This window comes from Brugia malayi, assembly GCF_000002995.4.
Source record: "Brugia malayi strain FR3 genome assembly, contig: Bm_v4_ChrX_scaffold_001, whole genome shotgun sequence".
Taxonomy (NCBI): Eukaryota; Metazoa; Nematoda; class Chromadorea; order Rhabditida; family Onchocercidae; genus Brugia; species Brugia malayi.
Genome location: NW_025062479.1, coordinates 11,007,496 through 11,025,106, shown reverse-complemented (window position 1 = coordinate 11,025,106; position 17,611 = coordinate 11,007,496). Strand labels below are relative to the sequence as shown.

At 27.4% G+C, this 17,611-nt stretch overlaps 2 protein-coding genes across 3 annotated transcripts; both read right to left on the bottom strand.

The window, feature by feature from the left end:
* Positions 1 to 383: 383 nt before the first annotated feature.
* On the bottom strand, positions 384 to 5,617 carry Bm7309 (the record flags this gene model as incomplete). Of its 2 annotated transcripts, XM_001894055.1 has the most annotated exons (18): positions 384 to 527; positions 699 to 920; positions 1,018 to 1,172; positions 1,314 to 1,395; positions 1,506 to 1,651; positions 1,731 to 1,884; positions 2,076 to 2,158; positions 2,283 to 2,367; positions 2,614 to 2,783; positions 3,066 to 3,147; positions 3,392 to 3,538; positions 3,612 to 3,800; positions 3,878 to 4,078; positions 4,317 to 4,427; positions 4,542 to 4,693; positions 4,778 to 4,907; positions 5,164 to 5,285; positions 5,575 to 5,617. In XM_001894055.1, 18 exons carry the CDS (start codon positions 5,615 to 5,617, stop codon positions 384 to 386), a joined length of 2,418 nt encoding a protein of 805 aa, XP_001894090.1. The 2 variants fall into 2 exon arrangements, with proteins under 2 accessions (XP_001894090.1, XP_042930370.1); XM_043074436.1 differs by lacking the exon at positions 3,878 to 4,078.
* A 3,576-nt stretch (positions 5,618 to 9,193) lies between these two features.
* On the bottom strand, positions 9,194 to 16,205 carry Bma-soc-2 (Leucine Rich Repeat family protein; the record flags this gene model as incomplete). The annotated part of the gene is made up of 13 exons (XM_043074435.1): positions 9,194 to 9,235; positions 9,352 to 9,521; positions 9,760 to 9,827; positions 9,931 to 10,000; positions 10,075 to 10,192; positions 10,299 to 10,393; positions 10,699 to 10,813; positions 11,408 to 11,512; positions 11,719 to 11,921; positions 12,545 to 12,761; positions 13,187 to 13,402; positions 13,662 to 13,730; positions 15,882 to 16,205. The coding sequence occupies 13 exons, from the start codon at positions 16,203 to 16,205 to the stop codon at positions 9,194 to 9,196; spliced, it is 1,812 nt and encodes a 603-aa protein (XP_042930369.1).
* Between the last annotated feature and the right edge of the window lie 1,406 nt (positions 16,206 to 17,611).

Below are 17,611 nucleotides of genomic sequence, written 5' to 3'. Positions count from 1 at the left end.
TTTTTTCCTTTTATATATGTCGATATATTATATATATCGGCATATATAAAAGTTTTCGCTGTTCATTTTAAAATTATCACAGTAAAGGCGTAGATTTTTTGAAATATCTCAATTTCGCAAAATATAACTATTCGAATTAAGATATAAGGTTATTCCAGAAGTTGGCGAAATGATTTAAGAATTTATTTAATACGGAATATTCACAAAAACATGAGATAAAACGCAACATGGATTCTTCAAGTGGACTTGAGATAAACTTCAAAATACTCGAATGAGACAGTATTAAACGGAAGTAATTCAACAAGAGGCAAAAAAAAAAAAAAAAAAAATTGCGAGCTGGATAATTTCTCAAGCTATCCAACAGTAATCGGAAGAGATACCAATCAGAAATTCGAGACCAACTTCATTATGAACGAAACTTCATCTAGACAGCATTCTTCCAAATCAGCCTCAGCTTTCAAAGATTCAAACTGGTCATGTTTTGGGGAGTGATGCTGCCAACGCATCAATGTTCCCATCAACGCGCTCTAAATTTGAAAGAATAAGTTTTTTTTTTTTACATCAAGCTGAACTGAACTGATTTCCTGTCTTGGTCAAAATTTCACGTTTGAGTTACATATGGATGCAAGACAGGCACCATATAGATTTAATTCAATTCCAAAGTCCAGAACTGGTTTAGTTTTGAAAAACTGACAAACCGATGATAATGCCGCTTCGTCTCCCAATATTTTATTTCCAGCGTCATCTTCATGCACTTCGTTGGTAGTGGAAGCAAAATGGATCGTATCGATGCAATTCTGCATTAAAGAATTTAATGATGGCTGCAGAGAATCTTCTGCAACTGACGTGTGGTCGTAATTTTCATCCATTCCTTCGCTGTATGTAGTAACATGCTCAACATCCGGATAGAATGCAGAATTCTATAAATCCAACACTTACAATTCATCATAGCAAATTGTTAAATGAAATAGAATTAGTGTTGCTGCTAACTTTTCTGCACTGAAATTTAAAATTAACCTCATCAGAACTTATTTCTTGATCGACTTCCAGTTCTTCTGGCAAAAAACCACGTCCGTCGCATTGGCATTCCAATAAAAAATGTGTTTCACATTCAGCATCATCACGAAGTGTAAAAACATCTTGCAATTCTTCATCAGAAAAATGCGTAAGTGCTAAAATTTTAAACTTCATACAGTTTTGGCAATAACATTTTGATATGTAGGAAATGACCTTAGCTATTCCACTGAATAGTATAACATCAGTAAAAAAGTGTGACTGCAAAAAGCACAGTTGCAAATAAAGGTAAAAATTACATTCAACTGGGACCATTTCAACTATTGTATTGAGACTGCTTTTTTTGATTTGTCTTTGCAAAATCTTTTCATCCACAGTACCCTAAAAAATTGCTATAACAATGCCAAATAATTTCATTTATCACAACAACTATATTAACAGCAATAAGGAATAGCACAGTTACTAAATGAAGTGTAAGTCTAAGATACTACCGCTGTGATAAGTCGAAAAATGTGACATGGTTTTTCTTGTCCTTGTCGCCAAATACGAGCCATCGCTTGCATATCCACAGCTGGATTCCAGTCCGAGTCGAACAAAATCATTCGATTAGCACCAACGAGATTTAAGCCAAGTCCACCTGTTAGAGAATTTATCAGATGTAAGAAGGAAAATATGAAACCATAAACAGCTGAAGCCACGACTGCAACACAAATCACCTGCTTTAGCACTCAATAAGAATGCATAATTCTTATTTGATAAAGAATTGAATTCTTCAACAATTTCCATTCTTTTTTTCGCTTCTGTTGATCCATCTAATCGTAGAATAGTATAATATAAAGTTCGACAAAGCTCCTCCAAGAGATCAAGAGTCTAAAAAAAGGGTCGTGAAAGATTCCCTATTGATACAATTTGCTTTTTCCTATGAAGTAGCGCTTAAAACCAATAATGTTAACATTCCTCAATTGTTGAAACAAAAGGTAAAGTAGAAATTAACTTCGATATTGCACTTAAAAAATCTCAATTTGAATTCCTTACATTTTCTCCGGCACTAAAAAACAAACCTGGGTGAAATTGGAAACAATGACCACTTTTTCTTCCTGTTCCCGAAATGTTGCCAGTAACTCGACAAACACATTAAGCTTGCCTGAGAAAATAGAAAACATTACATGCATTTCCAGTGAAGTAAAAAAAAAAGAGGAAATGGAGGAAAACTTATGGAAAAGATGAACACTCAAAAGAATAAGGAATTATGAAACAATGTCGAATACCTGAGTCAGTGGTTGAAAGAGAAAAAGCATTGAAAGTATTTGGAAATGATTGAAGAAATGCATTATAAAATTCCCTTTCTTCCACCTGGAAATAACTCTAAATCATTTCATTCCACACTAAATATAATTATGTAAATGTGTGAAAAAGTTCCAGATGTAGGTTACCCCAAATCACTGGCTGTGATTTGATGACACGTGAAGTTCATAGTTTAAGGTACTGAAAGTTAGTTTTCTGCATCCAAAGTAATGAATAAGTCACTCAGCATTCGGAGCAATGTCGGGTAATTCATTATACACCACAATTAAAAACTTATAAAGTAAAATGAACCACCTTACAAGTTTGACGTTTCACTACCATACTCTGATAAAGAAGAAACGGGTGATTACATAACTTTCGTAAGGCATCAATCAAAGTCAAGTGATCGTATGGAAGGAATTTCTTCAAATTTTTGTATATAGAGCATTGCAACGCTGATGGTCGACACCAAACTATATAATCAACTAAAAAGTACGAAATGTTTTGTTATTAATAGTTCGCTGATTGATTTTTATATATTTTTTTGACTTCTGCTATAAGGAGAAAAACATTCTCGAAATGAGTAGTACAGAAACAGAATTGGCTGAAAGATCTGAAGTGTTACTATAAAAAGCTATGCAACACTTTAAAACTCGATTCATTCATTGAATCTTTCTTCATTATACCAACTTGTTTTTTAAATTATCTCTGATTTGTCTAATTATCTAGCTCTGTTAAAATTGAAATTTATTATCAAAATTATAAACTTTTTGGTGGTAGCAAATCATGGATCACTTCAGCTGTTCGGCGAAGCATCACCTCGGAGAGCAATTCATTGAAACGAGTTGACTAAAATATCTGTTGTTAAACAGTCAACAAAACTGTCAAAACATTCTTAAATTTATGCATCAATATTCACTTACTTGACTAAGAAATAGTTCTGCTAAATGCTTTACTTGTCTCTAAGGTTGCGAAGAAAACGTATGATACAAGAAGTTGAGAGTTCAAACAAACACTAAACATCACTAGGTCATTTAAAGCTTATAAATTATATGTTAATGACTATGAGAAGGTATATTTTATCTAACGATACCTCCATTTCACAAAGATTTTTGAATTCCAAGAAAGAGATAAAAAGATCTGGCCGTGCAAAGTTAACCAATGAATAGAATTCTTCCAGATCATTTTGCATTGGTGTTCCTGTCAGCAATAAACGACGCTGAGCATGCAAAATTTGAAGCTAAAATGTGATTTAAGTTTGCTATATAAAGCTTAAATTAAAAAAAAAAAAACTAATCCACAGTCCAACATACTTGTTCTCGGAGTCTTCCATTCAGATTTTTAATCCTATGTGCTTCATCGCAAACCAACAGATCGACTGAAACAACCGACAGTTTTGCAGCGGTGCGTGCAATCATTTCATAACTAACGATGGCAATCATTGATGTGTTCCGATACGAAATTAGCTTTTTCACATCTGTTGACTTCAAAATCCGGAACAACTGAAAATTTCGTTTAATAATATCCGGAAAAAAACCAGTCCCATTCCAAAAATACTAAAAATTAAAAAAAAAAATACCATTGTTTGTGTCTGAGGTGACCACCTCATAAATTCTGCGTACCAGTTATTTAGCAGTGATGTCGGTACCACAATGATACATTTCCGAATTATTGGCTTTTGATTTAATCGTTTTTTGACTAATGCAGTTATCAACGAAATGGTCTGTACAGTTTTACCCAAACCCATCTCATCAGCAAGAAGAGCTCCGCCATGAGAATTCTTCAAACAGATGCAATCAAAATTTTAAAGGAATAATTATTTCGAAGATTCGTACAGTTTATTTCTCAAGTTCAAATTACAATTTAGTTTGATACATGAGGAGAAAGCAAAAGCAAAACAAGTAACGATTACTAGTCAAGAATTAATGAATGTCATTATTTTTCTCAACAAATAAATGAGTGGAATTCAAATCTCTGAAAGTTTCGGAAAGATGAAGTTTAGAGAGAGAAAGAGAAACCTTTAAACATCTGTACATGAAAGCGACGCCATCCTTTTGATGTGGCCTCAGGTGGCGAGCAATTTGCACATCCACAGCGATTCGTCGTACAAAACCATCATCATCTTTCGTCTAATAAAATATTAATTTCATGTAATGATATTTTTTTCCCCAAGAAAGATGTAGAAGAAAGGAACTGCGGAATAAAAACAAAGTTATCTTGAATTACAACCACAATATAAATACCTCATCCAACACCAAGTCCAGAGGATTATCCCGACCAAACAGTGGTGAAATGAAAATCTGATCAGTAATTCTTCGCTTTTTTTTCGAACTCTCGCCATGTGCTGCACTGCTTCCCGCCAATTCAGCAACTATTGGTTGCTTTCCAAACTCAGCTGTAATCGCATCAATAACAAGAGACTTGTGACCTATGAAGAACCTTCATTTCATGAAATTTTATGCAAGATATTGAAAAGTACCAAGCTTCTGTGGATTTGGCTCATTCTGCACTTCCACTTCATAATTACTAACTTTCAGTTGACTGCCTACTTTCAATTCCCTTAACTGCTTAAATGAATAACCACTTGTCCTCGCGACTTCTTCACCATCCTTAATGATTAAAATTTGGGTCAGTTAAAACAAACATCGGTAACACTTTGGATGATACCAATAATTACCCCCTCCCCCCGCATTGAATAACTGGGACAATGTTATCGCTGATATTCTTAAAATCGATAAACGACACGAACGATTAAATTGTTTCATTCAATCTCCCAATGGTTAAGCTATTAATGTTCTTTAAGATTATTAGATTAATCAAAAAAACATGCAATTTTTTCTAACACACTCACGAAAAAAAAAGGACCTCCGTTAGTAATATAGTAGAACGTTTACGACAGTACAACAACCCATCGCCTTGCCATCTTTTGTGCCTTCTCGAAGAAATTTTACCATAAAGTACTTCGTAACAACAGTGTATTTCTTCATCTATAAGTCAAATGAAAGAATGCATGAGCAATGATTTTCATTGCTTTATTAATGAAATAGTAACAAGACCGAAAATGAAACAAAAATCTGGAAATTAATGACGCAAAGATGCATGATGCAGCAATGATACTGTTTGCAAATTAAGATATATTTAGTTTCTGTCTCTTTCTATATAAAATAACTGAAAATAAATTCAAGACAATTAGAAAAAAAGATGTCGTGCTTTAATCAAACGTAGGCAGATTTGTCATAACCTTGGTCACAACGGATGCCAATGATCATCTATTACCTTGACTCACCATGGTATCAGCATCATCATCATCATCAGGCATATTAGATTCACAGTGGCTAGAAGACGAATTCAAAAACTGCAACAAAATTCGTAGACAATGGCAAAGATTATCCAGAGAGACGACGCATACTTCAAAATTACAATTAATTTATAATTATGTATCAAAATCCCAATTTCGCAATGAAAAAAAAAAAAAAAAAAAAATGGAAATTTAAGATTGCACATGAACTCTTTTTTCAAAGCTTTCCCTCCAAGTAATAGTTTGCTGAGTAAACTCTCGCTGGTAAATTGTGGTTTTCCTTATCCTGCGACATAAAAAGCAGAGAAGAAATTTATTCCCAGTTATATTGGACAAAAACAAAAACAATTTAATGAGTAAATGAATTACTACATGTATTCAAAAACTCTTGTCAACTCAGAAGTTGATTTGAAACAGTAAAGCTATACATTATTTAAATTTTTGCTGACAAATAAATGACAATTTTCTAACGATAAAATGAAGAATTTTCAGAAAATCAGCTGAAGAATGATAAGAGAGATCGACATGACAAAGATTCGTAAGATCCGCAAACAATAAGCTGTAGAATTAAAAGAAAACAGTTGTGCAATGCTTCTATATACAGCCGAAAGCAATGTGCATAACACCGTTCACGTACAACGAAAGTCACCAGCAATGTCAAGTTTTCCCGGCAATTCGAAATATTTAAAAATCGCGGCAAGCCGTGATTTACCGTTAGGAAGGATACATTTTAGATTGGACAAGGTATATTACGTTTGAGAAGTGAGCGACAATTTGTCGTTATTGAGTGAAATATTAGTAAAATTCCAGAACTAGCTACCGGTATATAGAGTCATTGCTATAATTCAGTTTAATAACGAAATTCCATCACTACAAAGCTTATATACCAAAATGAAAACAACGCATAGTAGCACTCATCAGCAACGTCAAACTTCCCCGCTAATTCGGAGTATCTAAAAATCCTGGTAAGCCGCGATTTATCATTGGCAGGGACACTTTCAGATGAGTTTGAAACCTGCACGACAATTTGTCGTCATTAGTTGAAATATTAGTAAAACTCCAGTGCTAACTACCGATAATTATCAGAGAATCGTTGCTATAATTGAATCTAATAACAAAATTTCGTCATTACGAAGTTTACACACAAGTATTCGTGTAAATTCAAGTTTTCCCGGTAATTTAAAAATATTTTCAAACATCTCATCAACAACGTTAGTGTTGACGAGATGGGCAATGAAAGTAACATTATCGATTCCGTTTTGTTCTCGTTACAGATGTATATATTTCAGACAAATTTTTGCACCTTTTTTTTCATTATATATTGGGTAATACTTTGGATAAATAAAGCAAATCATTTTGATTTCTAAATAATGAAGGAATGAATACAATAACAAGTAATGATTTGTAAAAAATTGTTAAAGTATAAAAAGATCTAAAATACTTCGGATCCTTTTTTTAAAAAGTTTATCATATCTTTCTTTATCAATTAAAATTTGCTTGAATAATAACTTGATGGTAATAGGTGTGAATTTACAACTATACTATGATTTACATAATGCGAGAATAAAATTCACTTTTTGTCCAATCAAATTTTAACGTTAATTTACACTGATGATTTGCCAGGTTTTAAAACAGTAAAGAGATGTTGCGGAAATTAAATCAAAAGGCATTTAATCGAATTGAGAAATATAATTTCCTTTACATATTTGGAAATATTTCATGACTTTTTATCGAATTATTAAGAGAATTTTACATTTAACATTTTTGAAATTATAACCTTGCATCACTTCATGACAGCGCATTATAAAGCTTAAAGGGAAATTACAACATTCCTTACAAATAATTACTTAATCAGAATGGTTAATTGCACAAACAATCTTAGACGTCGCAATGATCCTCGTAATGACTCAATATAGCACACTTCCGATGCTTTTTTACTTTTGTATTTTTGTGTATAATTATAATTTACTTTTGAAACATTTGCTAAATAAAAATATAAATTTTACACTTTTAAATGCGACACTTCACGCATTTATCTTCTGATTACCTGTATTGCTAAATTAAGAGTAATTTCATTTAATCCAATTGTAGGTTGAAAGTTTGTTCCTAGATTGAAAGTATTTCTTTATTTTTATTTCTTTTGAAAAAATCAGGTAATTCAAACAAAGAAACAAAAGGAAACAAAAGGAGAGAAAAAAAAATTTATTCACAACAAATTATAATAATAAGACACTACAAGAGTGAATGAATAAAAAAAGAAACAAAAACAAATCAGTAACAATGTCATTAAATTTTTGAATATTTCATAATAATAACAAATCAGCAATTTGTTTTTCTCCTTTTTTTCAAAACTAAAAGAAAAGAAAAGAAGAAAAAGAGCATAAAAATTTGATGAAAATGAAAGAATGACGAATAAAATTAATTTTTTTCTTTTTCCAAAACATATCAAATAAATAAACAATTTTTTTATTTTTTTTCTTTTCATTTTATTGATAATGTAAAATATAAAAAATAAAAAATATTAATGATGAAACTTTAAAATTTGAAAGGAAAAAAGTAAAAGTAGCATGAAAAATTTTTTAGTTGGACAGAAAAATTTCAATGGAAAAAGTTTTAGCATCAAAAAAAGAAAAAGAAAAGGTAATAACAATAACAAGACTATAAATATAGAGGAAAGTTATAATATATAAAACCACTGTATTCACCGAGCAACAAGAAAAAAAAAAAATTGGATGGAAATACTGGTACCATACCCGTTTCATGAATGATTTAAAAAAAAGTCTCAAGTTTATATTTCAATTTATAAGCAAATGCTTGATTCAAAAGGTGTAAAAGAAATTTATATGTTCGTTTCAATTATACTAATTACTAATTAAACGTTTAATTTAATTTAAAAGTACAATTTTTTTCCTCTAAGATAAAAGGCAAAGGTTTTTGATTTTAACTGCATTAGAAAATACAGATTTCTTAATATTTTTTGTTTAACTTTATGGTTCGAAGTTTAAATTAATTATTATAACGGAATGTTTTTTTTTTTTCGTCTTTCTTTGCAAGATAAATGAAATCATTCTTGCATTAAGATTCCAAAGTTAAATATTTTTTTTTTCAAATATTTAAAAAAGAAATCATTAAATTCTTTTCAAATCATAAAATGAGCATGGATGAACAATTTTAATTTCATTGAATAATAATAATAAAGCGAATTATATTTGCACAGCAGTAATTATACTGATAATGATGGCAAGTGAACTGTTATGGAGTAAATTGAAGGACTAATTTAAACAGAAATCAAAAAACGGAAAAATAAACAATTTATAGCACATAATTATCTACTTTTTTCCACTTCAAATTACGTTTAATTATTTTAATTAGAAACGAATAATTAACTTTGGAATATTTCAAACCAAATTTTAAGGAAAATAAATATCACGATTTTGCTTTGATATATAAACTTTGCAATAGAGGTACCAGAATTATAGTATTTAAAAAGAAAAAAAGGTAAAAAGTAGAAAATTGACAGTATGTCGAAAAATCCATGTTTTGACGATCCTATTTTAATGCCAATAAAGAAGCCAATATATTAAATACAATCAATATTTACATATTCATAACCCTATATGGGCCTTGCATCTTGAGGTACTGAAAATGAAAATGCTTATAAAATAAATAAATTATATATATTGAGTATGTTAAATTGAAAATAATTTATCATTTCAAATTAAAATATGATTAGAATATTTTATAATGGTTATTACCTGAATAACAAGAGAAGGACCACCCGCGGTAATTTCGGGAGGTATCTGTGATAATGGACAGTTTTCAATTGACATAATTTCAAGTGATGCACAGAGCGCAAGTTCAAATGGCAAATTGTGAAGCGATGGGTTATCATTGATATAAAGACTTTTCAGTGAATCCAAATTGCCTTAAAATGAAAAGTATTATAAAAAAAACAAAATTGGAAACTTCCAAAAAATCTCAGAAATTTTTAACTTCGACTGCTATAAATTTTTAAAAGAATATCAAAATCACCAATAAAGTTAGAATTACAGAAAAAAAAGCCAGTTAATGGATACAAAAATAGGAATACTTAATCAGTATAGAAGAAATCTGGAAAAGATTTTGAAAACAACTTCGCTTTTTTTTGGCAAAATATGACTAACCGATCTCTTCGGGTAGAGATGTTAAGTTATTTTCTCCTGCTCGTAAATCGGTCAAATTGGTCAGATTTCTAAAGTTATTAAAATAATGCTGACTGATGAAAGAAAGGAAAAAAGCCAGGGGTAAATTCTATTTTAAATAAAACTGCATGAAAATTGGAATTTAAAATAAACCCAATTGTTCGCGGCAGACCAACTAATTTATTTGATTGTATCCAAAGCTTTGTTAAACTTGACACAAAACCTGCAAAACACATCAACAACAATATTTTTTTCAGTTCAAAATTAAAAAGTTTGAAATTTCCAATTTAAACTAACCAATTTCATTCGGTATTGTATCCAATTCATTTTCCTCCAAATCCAATTCACGAAGCTTTTTCAAACTACCAATTTGTGATGGAAGCTTTTTTAGCATATTATTACTCAATACCAACACCTGTAATAAAGTGTGAAATTAATTTTGTGCAATTTTAATCAAAAATAGAAGCTTTAAAGTATCATATATCTGATTAAAGTATCATTTTCAATATTATTTGGCATACTTCTAAATTAACAAGTTTATCAACATCATCAGGAAGGACACGAAGTTGATTTGTGGATAAATTCAATTCTGTCATCGCTAGCCAACAACCCATGTCTAGAATAGATATTATTACTCAATACCAACACCCGTAATAGATATTATAACTTTTTTCTATTCTAGAAAATTCAAAAAAAAAAGTGTAAATAAGTGATTAGCAAATTTAGAATGTGAAGAAAATGAAACTTTTTAAATAAAATGCTAATTCAATATCGAAAAAATCAAAAAAGTAAAAAACAAATGAAATCAAAATGTTAATTGAATAAAAGAATAAATGAATTTATAATGTAAAAATGAGGAGTAAATTTTAGTCACAAGCAAATTATATGATATAAAATTTAATTATGCATAAATAAACCAACCAAGTGGCATTGATGTAAGAGCATTCTCTTTCAAATTAAGTTTAGTTAGACCGGTTGCTTTGGAGAATATTCCAAATGGAATTTTTGCTATTCCATTATGCTCCATATTAATTGACTGAAATTAGGAGACTTAAATGAAATTAATTTTAAAACGATAAAGCAAAAAAGGTGAGGATTACAGCTTTATTTATCAATAATTTTCAGAAAAAATTATTTCCCAAGAATTCTTCAGGTCTTATTTCATATTTCAATAAATTAATGTCGAAACAATTAATGTCGAAATAATGCGATAAAAATTATATTTAAAATTTGTAATAATCGAAACTACGAAAAATTGAAATTCTGTGGTTTCAATCGTAATTCTTTCAATTAATACAATGGTAACAAATTCACAAACAGAATAAAGAAGATGATAAATTGAAAATGAAACCATTAAAATATTTTAAAGTTCCAAGGTAATTGAGAGGTTTTTTTGTCCTCTCTCTCTCTTCTTTTTGTCTTGTTTTTTCTAATAAACATACTGATTATCAACTATTATGAGTACAGCTGATTGTATTTGAAGTTTTAGAAGAAAAAAAAATTATTCTTAGACAAATTGAATTTTATTAAATTCAATAATCAATATTAAGTTCAATAATGTATTCAATTTCCCGGAGTTTTTTTAATCAAATTAAAATTAATCTTATTTTTCGGAGAAAAGTAATTATACCACACAAGATGCAAATTGTTGAGGTCCACCAGATGGAAAAACGGTTAATTCATTACGACTCAAATTAACTGTCTTAAGATTCGGTAATGAAGTAAGCATCCCTTCCTAGAAAAGAAAAAAACATTTTAAAATTAAAAGAAAAAAAAAAAAACACATTAATGAGTAGATGAAATTAGTTACTAATAAGTGATAAGAAATTAAAAATTTGACAGTTATTTAATAAACGATTTTAGATATTTAATCTTTAATTTCAATTCATGCCATAACTTAAGTACTGAAATTTATTGAACTACAAAATGAAAATGAATAACCGGTAAAGCTTCCAACTGATTGCTTTCAACTATGAATTCTTCAAGTTTATAACAAAATGCCATTCCAGATGGTAAATGTCGTAATTTATTATAACGTATACCCAACCGAATTAAATTTTGCAAATTACCCATTGATTCTGGTAATGATACGAGATCATTGTGTTGCAAATCTAGCTGTGTAAGTTCGGAACACTCACCAATTTCTTCAAAATTGAAAGAAAAAATAACAAACATAACGAAAAAAAAAATAATAATAACAATAAAGTATGTAAAAAAAAACAGTAAATTATGAGAAATCTTTTTCTCGCCTCTAAATTTGAAAATAACTTAACAACAAAGAATCAACTTCACTTTAATTGATATGATTAATTGATTCGATTAAATATGACCAATTAATTTAGTTTAAAAAATAACTTTTTTTTGGAGCTCATATTATATATATATATATATATATATATATATAATTTATGTTAGTTATAGTTAATACTAAAAACTAATAGTAATAGTAATACCAATACTAATAAACTAATACTAATACAAAAATTAATAATAAAACTAATAATAATACACTAATACTAATATACTGGTACCAGTACTAATAGTAATACAAGCACTAATATACTAACATAATACTAATTCTAAAACTAATGCTATTACTAAACTAATAATATACTAATACCAATAGTAATAAACTAATACTAATAATAATAAACAATAATAACAACAACGACACAATAATAATAATAATTAATAATAATAATAATTCAATAATAAAATAAAAAAAAAATTTCATAAAATAAAAAAAAAAACAAAATAAAATATGAACCTTCCGGTATAGTTCTTAAATGATTGTAACTAAGTAAACACACAACAAGCGATTTAATTTGTCCAATTGTTGATGGTAATTCGCGGATCTTATTTTCTCGTAAATCAATCATTTTCAAACGTTTCAAACGACTAATCTCAGAACCAATTGAAACAATTCGATTATATCGCAACCATAATGTTTCCAGTGAATTAATTTGATAAATAACCGATGGTAACTGAAAGAAAAAAGAAAAAGAAAAATAAAAAAAAAAAAAATTTTACCATTAACTAATATTTACTGATAAATAGCTTAATTCAAAATTAAAAATTAAGTAACAAAAACTTTTAAAAATAAATTTTCCATTTACTAGCATATAAAGGAAAAACGAAAGAAGGGAAAGTCAAATATTTGTTTAATTAATTATAGTAGTATATCAAAATTTTGAATTCCATTTTAAAATTTTATATGTACCTCATTTAATTTTCATCATTAAAAAAAATAAACGAAAAATCACCATTATTTATACGAAAAATCACCATTAAAATCAAATTGCTTGTTATATGAAAATTCTCAATAATTCTCCAAGGAATTATTATTTTTCTTTTCTTATTTCCCTCCTTTTTTCTCTTTAAAAGATGAAAAAAATAAAATAAAAATAACTTCGCATAGCTTATTGTGGCGCAAATCCAGTGTTTCAAGATGTGTAAGTGCGGCAAGTGTATCCGGTAATGATGTGAGACCATTTTCACTTAAACCCAATTTTTTCAAATTAACTAAATTACCAATTTCATTTGGTAATATGGATAATTTGTTTTTATAGAGGAATAATTCTGTTAGTTGGACTAAATCACGAATTGATGATGGAATGCTTACAATCTGAAAACGGAAAAAAAAATAATTCAAAAAAAAAAAACTATCTTAAACATATATTTTAATAATGTTAATTATTCGATTGTATCATTTACTCATTTCAATTAATCCATTATGTGAAAGACTTTAACTGAATAAAATATTTTATTACTTCTTAAAAATCAAGAGTTCAAAGGTTAACTAGGAAAAAATTAATAAATGTTGCAAAAAAAAAAGATTAACATTGTAATAATATTTACTTACTGCTTTAAAAGAATGTACTTACATCGGAAGAGCTTAGATCCAATCGTGTTTCCTCATTATCTTTGCACTTCTGCAAATCTCTTTGCAAGTCCTGCAAACATGCAAACATTACTATTAATCAATGTTTTTTTTTTTTTTTTTTTTTTTTTTTTTAAATATATTATAAAATTATAATAAATAATCGAACAAAGATTCACTCAAAAATTTTAAATTAAAACTTTTCAAAATTTAAAATAATTTATATTAAAAAATTATACAATAAATATATAACAATGAAAAAAGAATTGCCTAGCGCAATAATGGTTCTCAATTTTCCTTTTTTTTTTTAAATAAGGAAATTTTTTCATCGATCAATTAAAAATTCTTTCTTTATTAATTTTTCATTAATTTGAGATTTGTTTTGAATGAAAAAGGGGAAAAAAGAAAAAAAAAACTTTTTCGATGTATTTTTTACTCATTTTATTTATTTTTAAAAAGAATTATCTTTATTAGCATTTTTTTTCCTAATTTTTATAATAAGTGAGTATTCTTCATTGGAATAAATAAATTAATTCATCACACAGTAATACATATACTAATAATTACTAAAAGAAGATAATTAGGAATTATTTTAAGTTCAGCGGACTTTTTCTTTTTTTTTTGCTATGTTTTTCGGGGAATATTTCAAAAAAATTAGAATGTTACTAAGAGAAATCCGTTTTATTATTTCTTGCTAAGTCTTAAGTCTGGCAATAGTTCTCAAAATCATTGCTCATTTTTGTTTGTCGGTTACACTTTTCCTTTCTGTTTTCTTAAATGAATAATTTAAAAGCAACAAATAAATTTAAATTTAATTATGATTACTCAAAGAGTAATTTTTGTTTTCACTTATATTTTCAAAGTAATAGATTCCACAGAATGTATCATATAATATTTTATAAATGAGATTTTAGAAAAAAAATGAAAAAATTTAATAAGTGATGTTCAAAATGACATCAACAAATAAATAAATATATAAAATTGAATTTCATCAACATTTATCATATCTATCTTGTTGACATAATCAAAAATGAAGCAGTCAACAAGTACTAAATAATAAGTTTGCTTTTTTTTTAAAACACATAAATTCAAACTTAATGTTGATTAATATAAAGAGTAGTCATTGTGTTCATTTATATTATCAAAGCAATAAAGCAATCAATTAATCTATAAAATTATCATTAAATGCTTGTGATAAAGTTTTTATGCATATTACTAGCAACAAAAGAAAGTGACAAAAAGAAAATAATTTTTGTGAAAAACAAAAAATTAAAATTTGCTAGATCTTTTCTCAAGTAAAATAAAAGGAATGAAATACAAAATTTTTAATTGGAAAAAATATTAAGTAAATTATCAAACTATATAGCAATATTGACGTATTTTATGTAATTTGACAATTCGTTCCATATTTTTTTTCTTATCCATTAAAATATATTTAATTAAAATAATTAAACTGGTTATAGGCTAAACTTCATAAACATATATATATATATATATATATATAGATTAAAATGAAAGGAAAATTTAGTTGAAAACAAAAAAAAAAAAAAAAAAAAAAAACAGTTGTTTACTTAATTTGCTCAAATTATAAAATGATCAATCCAGAATTTTATGAAAAATTAAAAAATAAAGAGAAGTGACTGTAAAAATTAATATTTGATCAATGATGTATTAATAAGTATATTATGCATGCATATTTAATTTAATACATTAAGTATTTAGCGAACGAAAGAGAAAGAGTGAAAAATCTATTTGCTTATCCAAATCATTATTATGTAATAGAAAAAGGAAAGGTAAAGAGAGTTTAAAAAAAATTCATTTTTTAAAAATGTTTACAGAAAAAATACTGAAGAAAATAATCAATATTAGCTAAAAAATTAAATTTAAAGGAATACGATTAAAATTACATAAATATTCTAAGATTAAGCTATTCATTGATACAAATCAGCAGAACTTATATGTAATTAATTATAATACCTAAACTATAATAGATTAGATGAACAAAAATTTTCGTAAGAGAAATTTACAATTAATATATTAAATTAATAAAAAATGACAATTACCATATCATATTATAATTTTCAGCTATTTTAAAACAAATTTCAACAAATCATTTATTAATTAAATAATTGTAAAAATTCTGTAATAACATAATAATTAGTAATAATAATAAATAAATAATAATAGTAATAATGATTATAGAATGAAAACAAAAAAAAAGAACCCGTCGTGGACGTTCATCGTAATTTTTGGATTGTGTGGGACGTTCCGATAAACTACTTCGATATTTACCACGAGCAAAACTTGACAAACGTTCAATAAATGCGCCTGGTGATTTACTTCGAGTTCCTTTCGGATTTTTTCCATTTTCTTTTGATGACGGACGGAATTCAAAATTTGTTGTAGATGTAATAAAACGAGCTGTTTGCTGTTGTTGTTGATCAATACTATCATCATTATTATTATTGTTATTATTATGATTATTACTATTACCACTGGTAAAATTATGTCCATTTAATTTTGCAGCTTCTTTTGCAATATCAGTCATTTTTTCAGCAGTTCGAATACAAAAACGAATAGCATCCGGAAATCGTATAGCACTAGTAGTAGTAGTAGTAGCAGTAGCAGAAGTTGAAGAATGAAACGATGAAATAGTCAAAGGACCAAATTTGTTGCTACTACTAGTATTATTAGCCAGTTCGTTTGTATTTCTACTTTTTTTCTTTGTTTTCTCTCTGTCTCTGTGTTTGTCTGTCCCTCTCTTGTTGACTGTTTGTCGTTATTGTTGTTTGTTGCTGTAGTTTTCACCAGTAGATGAAATATCAATAGATGGAGATATGTTGTAGGGTAAAGACCAAAATGCAGCAATAATGATCAGCTTTAAAATAAAAATTAATAAAAAGAAAAAAAGAAATGTACGGAATAAATAAAGTTCCAAATTCTATTATTTTTTTAGATGTCAAAATATAGTTAATTGTTAAATAATGAATGAATTAGTATAATTCGAAACGGAGAAATAGCAAACAAGAAAAAAAAGTATACAAAAAGAAGGGGAATTTAAAGGAAAACTTTTAAAAAAAATGCATTAATTGATTTAAATCCTAAAAGGTTTAAGTAGTAAACTGCACAAGAAATATTTCTCAATAATCAAAATTAAAAAAATTTATTCAAATCTTTTTGCTTTTTTTTTTTTTAAAGAGCTAACCAAAAATAGCTTTAAGTGCTACCTAGTAATAAAACAAACAAACAACTTTTAAGTATTGTTAAAAATTTTCCCTCAATGAAAATATTAGTAGCAAAGAATAAGAATAAGAAAACAGTATGATAATTGTAAAATTAAATTTCTCAAACTGAATGAAAAATAAAAATTTGCTTTCATCCATCCAGTGATTGAAATGAACTGAAATGATATTGGTAGTAGACAAAAGAAACACCTCGTAAAATTGATACAAAAAAAAAAAAAAAAAAAAAAAAAAAAAAATAAAATTTAATCAATATGAAATAAAAAAAAATATTTCAAATATTTCGATTGGAGAAAAGTGAACAAAAAAAAAAGACAGAAAAAAGAAGCAGGAAAGTGAAATTTATCACAGATTAGGAAGAAATATTTCGGCAAAAATTCAAAACTTACTAATGGATTAAATTTACTGCTAGTGGAAATGTCTTCTCAACAATCTCTTAAATTTTTTAAAAGTCTGAAAAAAAGAAAAAAAAAAAGCTTAACGAAAATAAGAAGAAATGCTGCACTTCATTTCTTTCATTTCATTCATTTACAACATGAAATTTTGTTTTACTCAAATTACAGAATGAAATAAGGAAAGTTTGAAATGCTCTAGTTTTACCACTTTTAGTTGATTTTTTGAAGTTGAAGAGATAATTTAAAATGATGAAGCGAAAAAAAAAATGTTACTGTAGAATATGCGATAGAAAACAAACAAACAAATAAATAAGTAA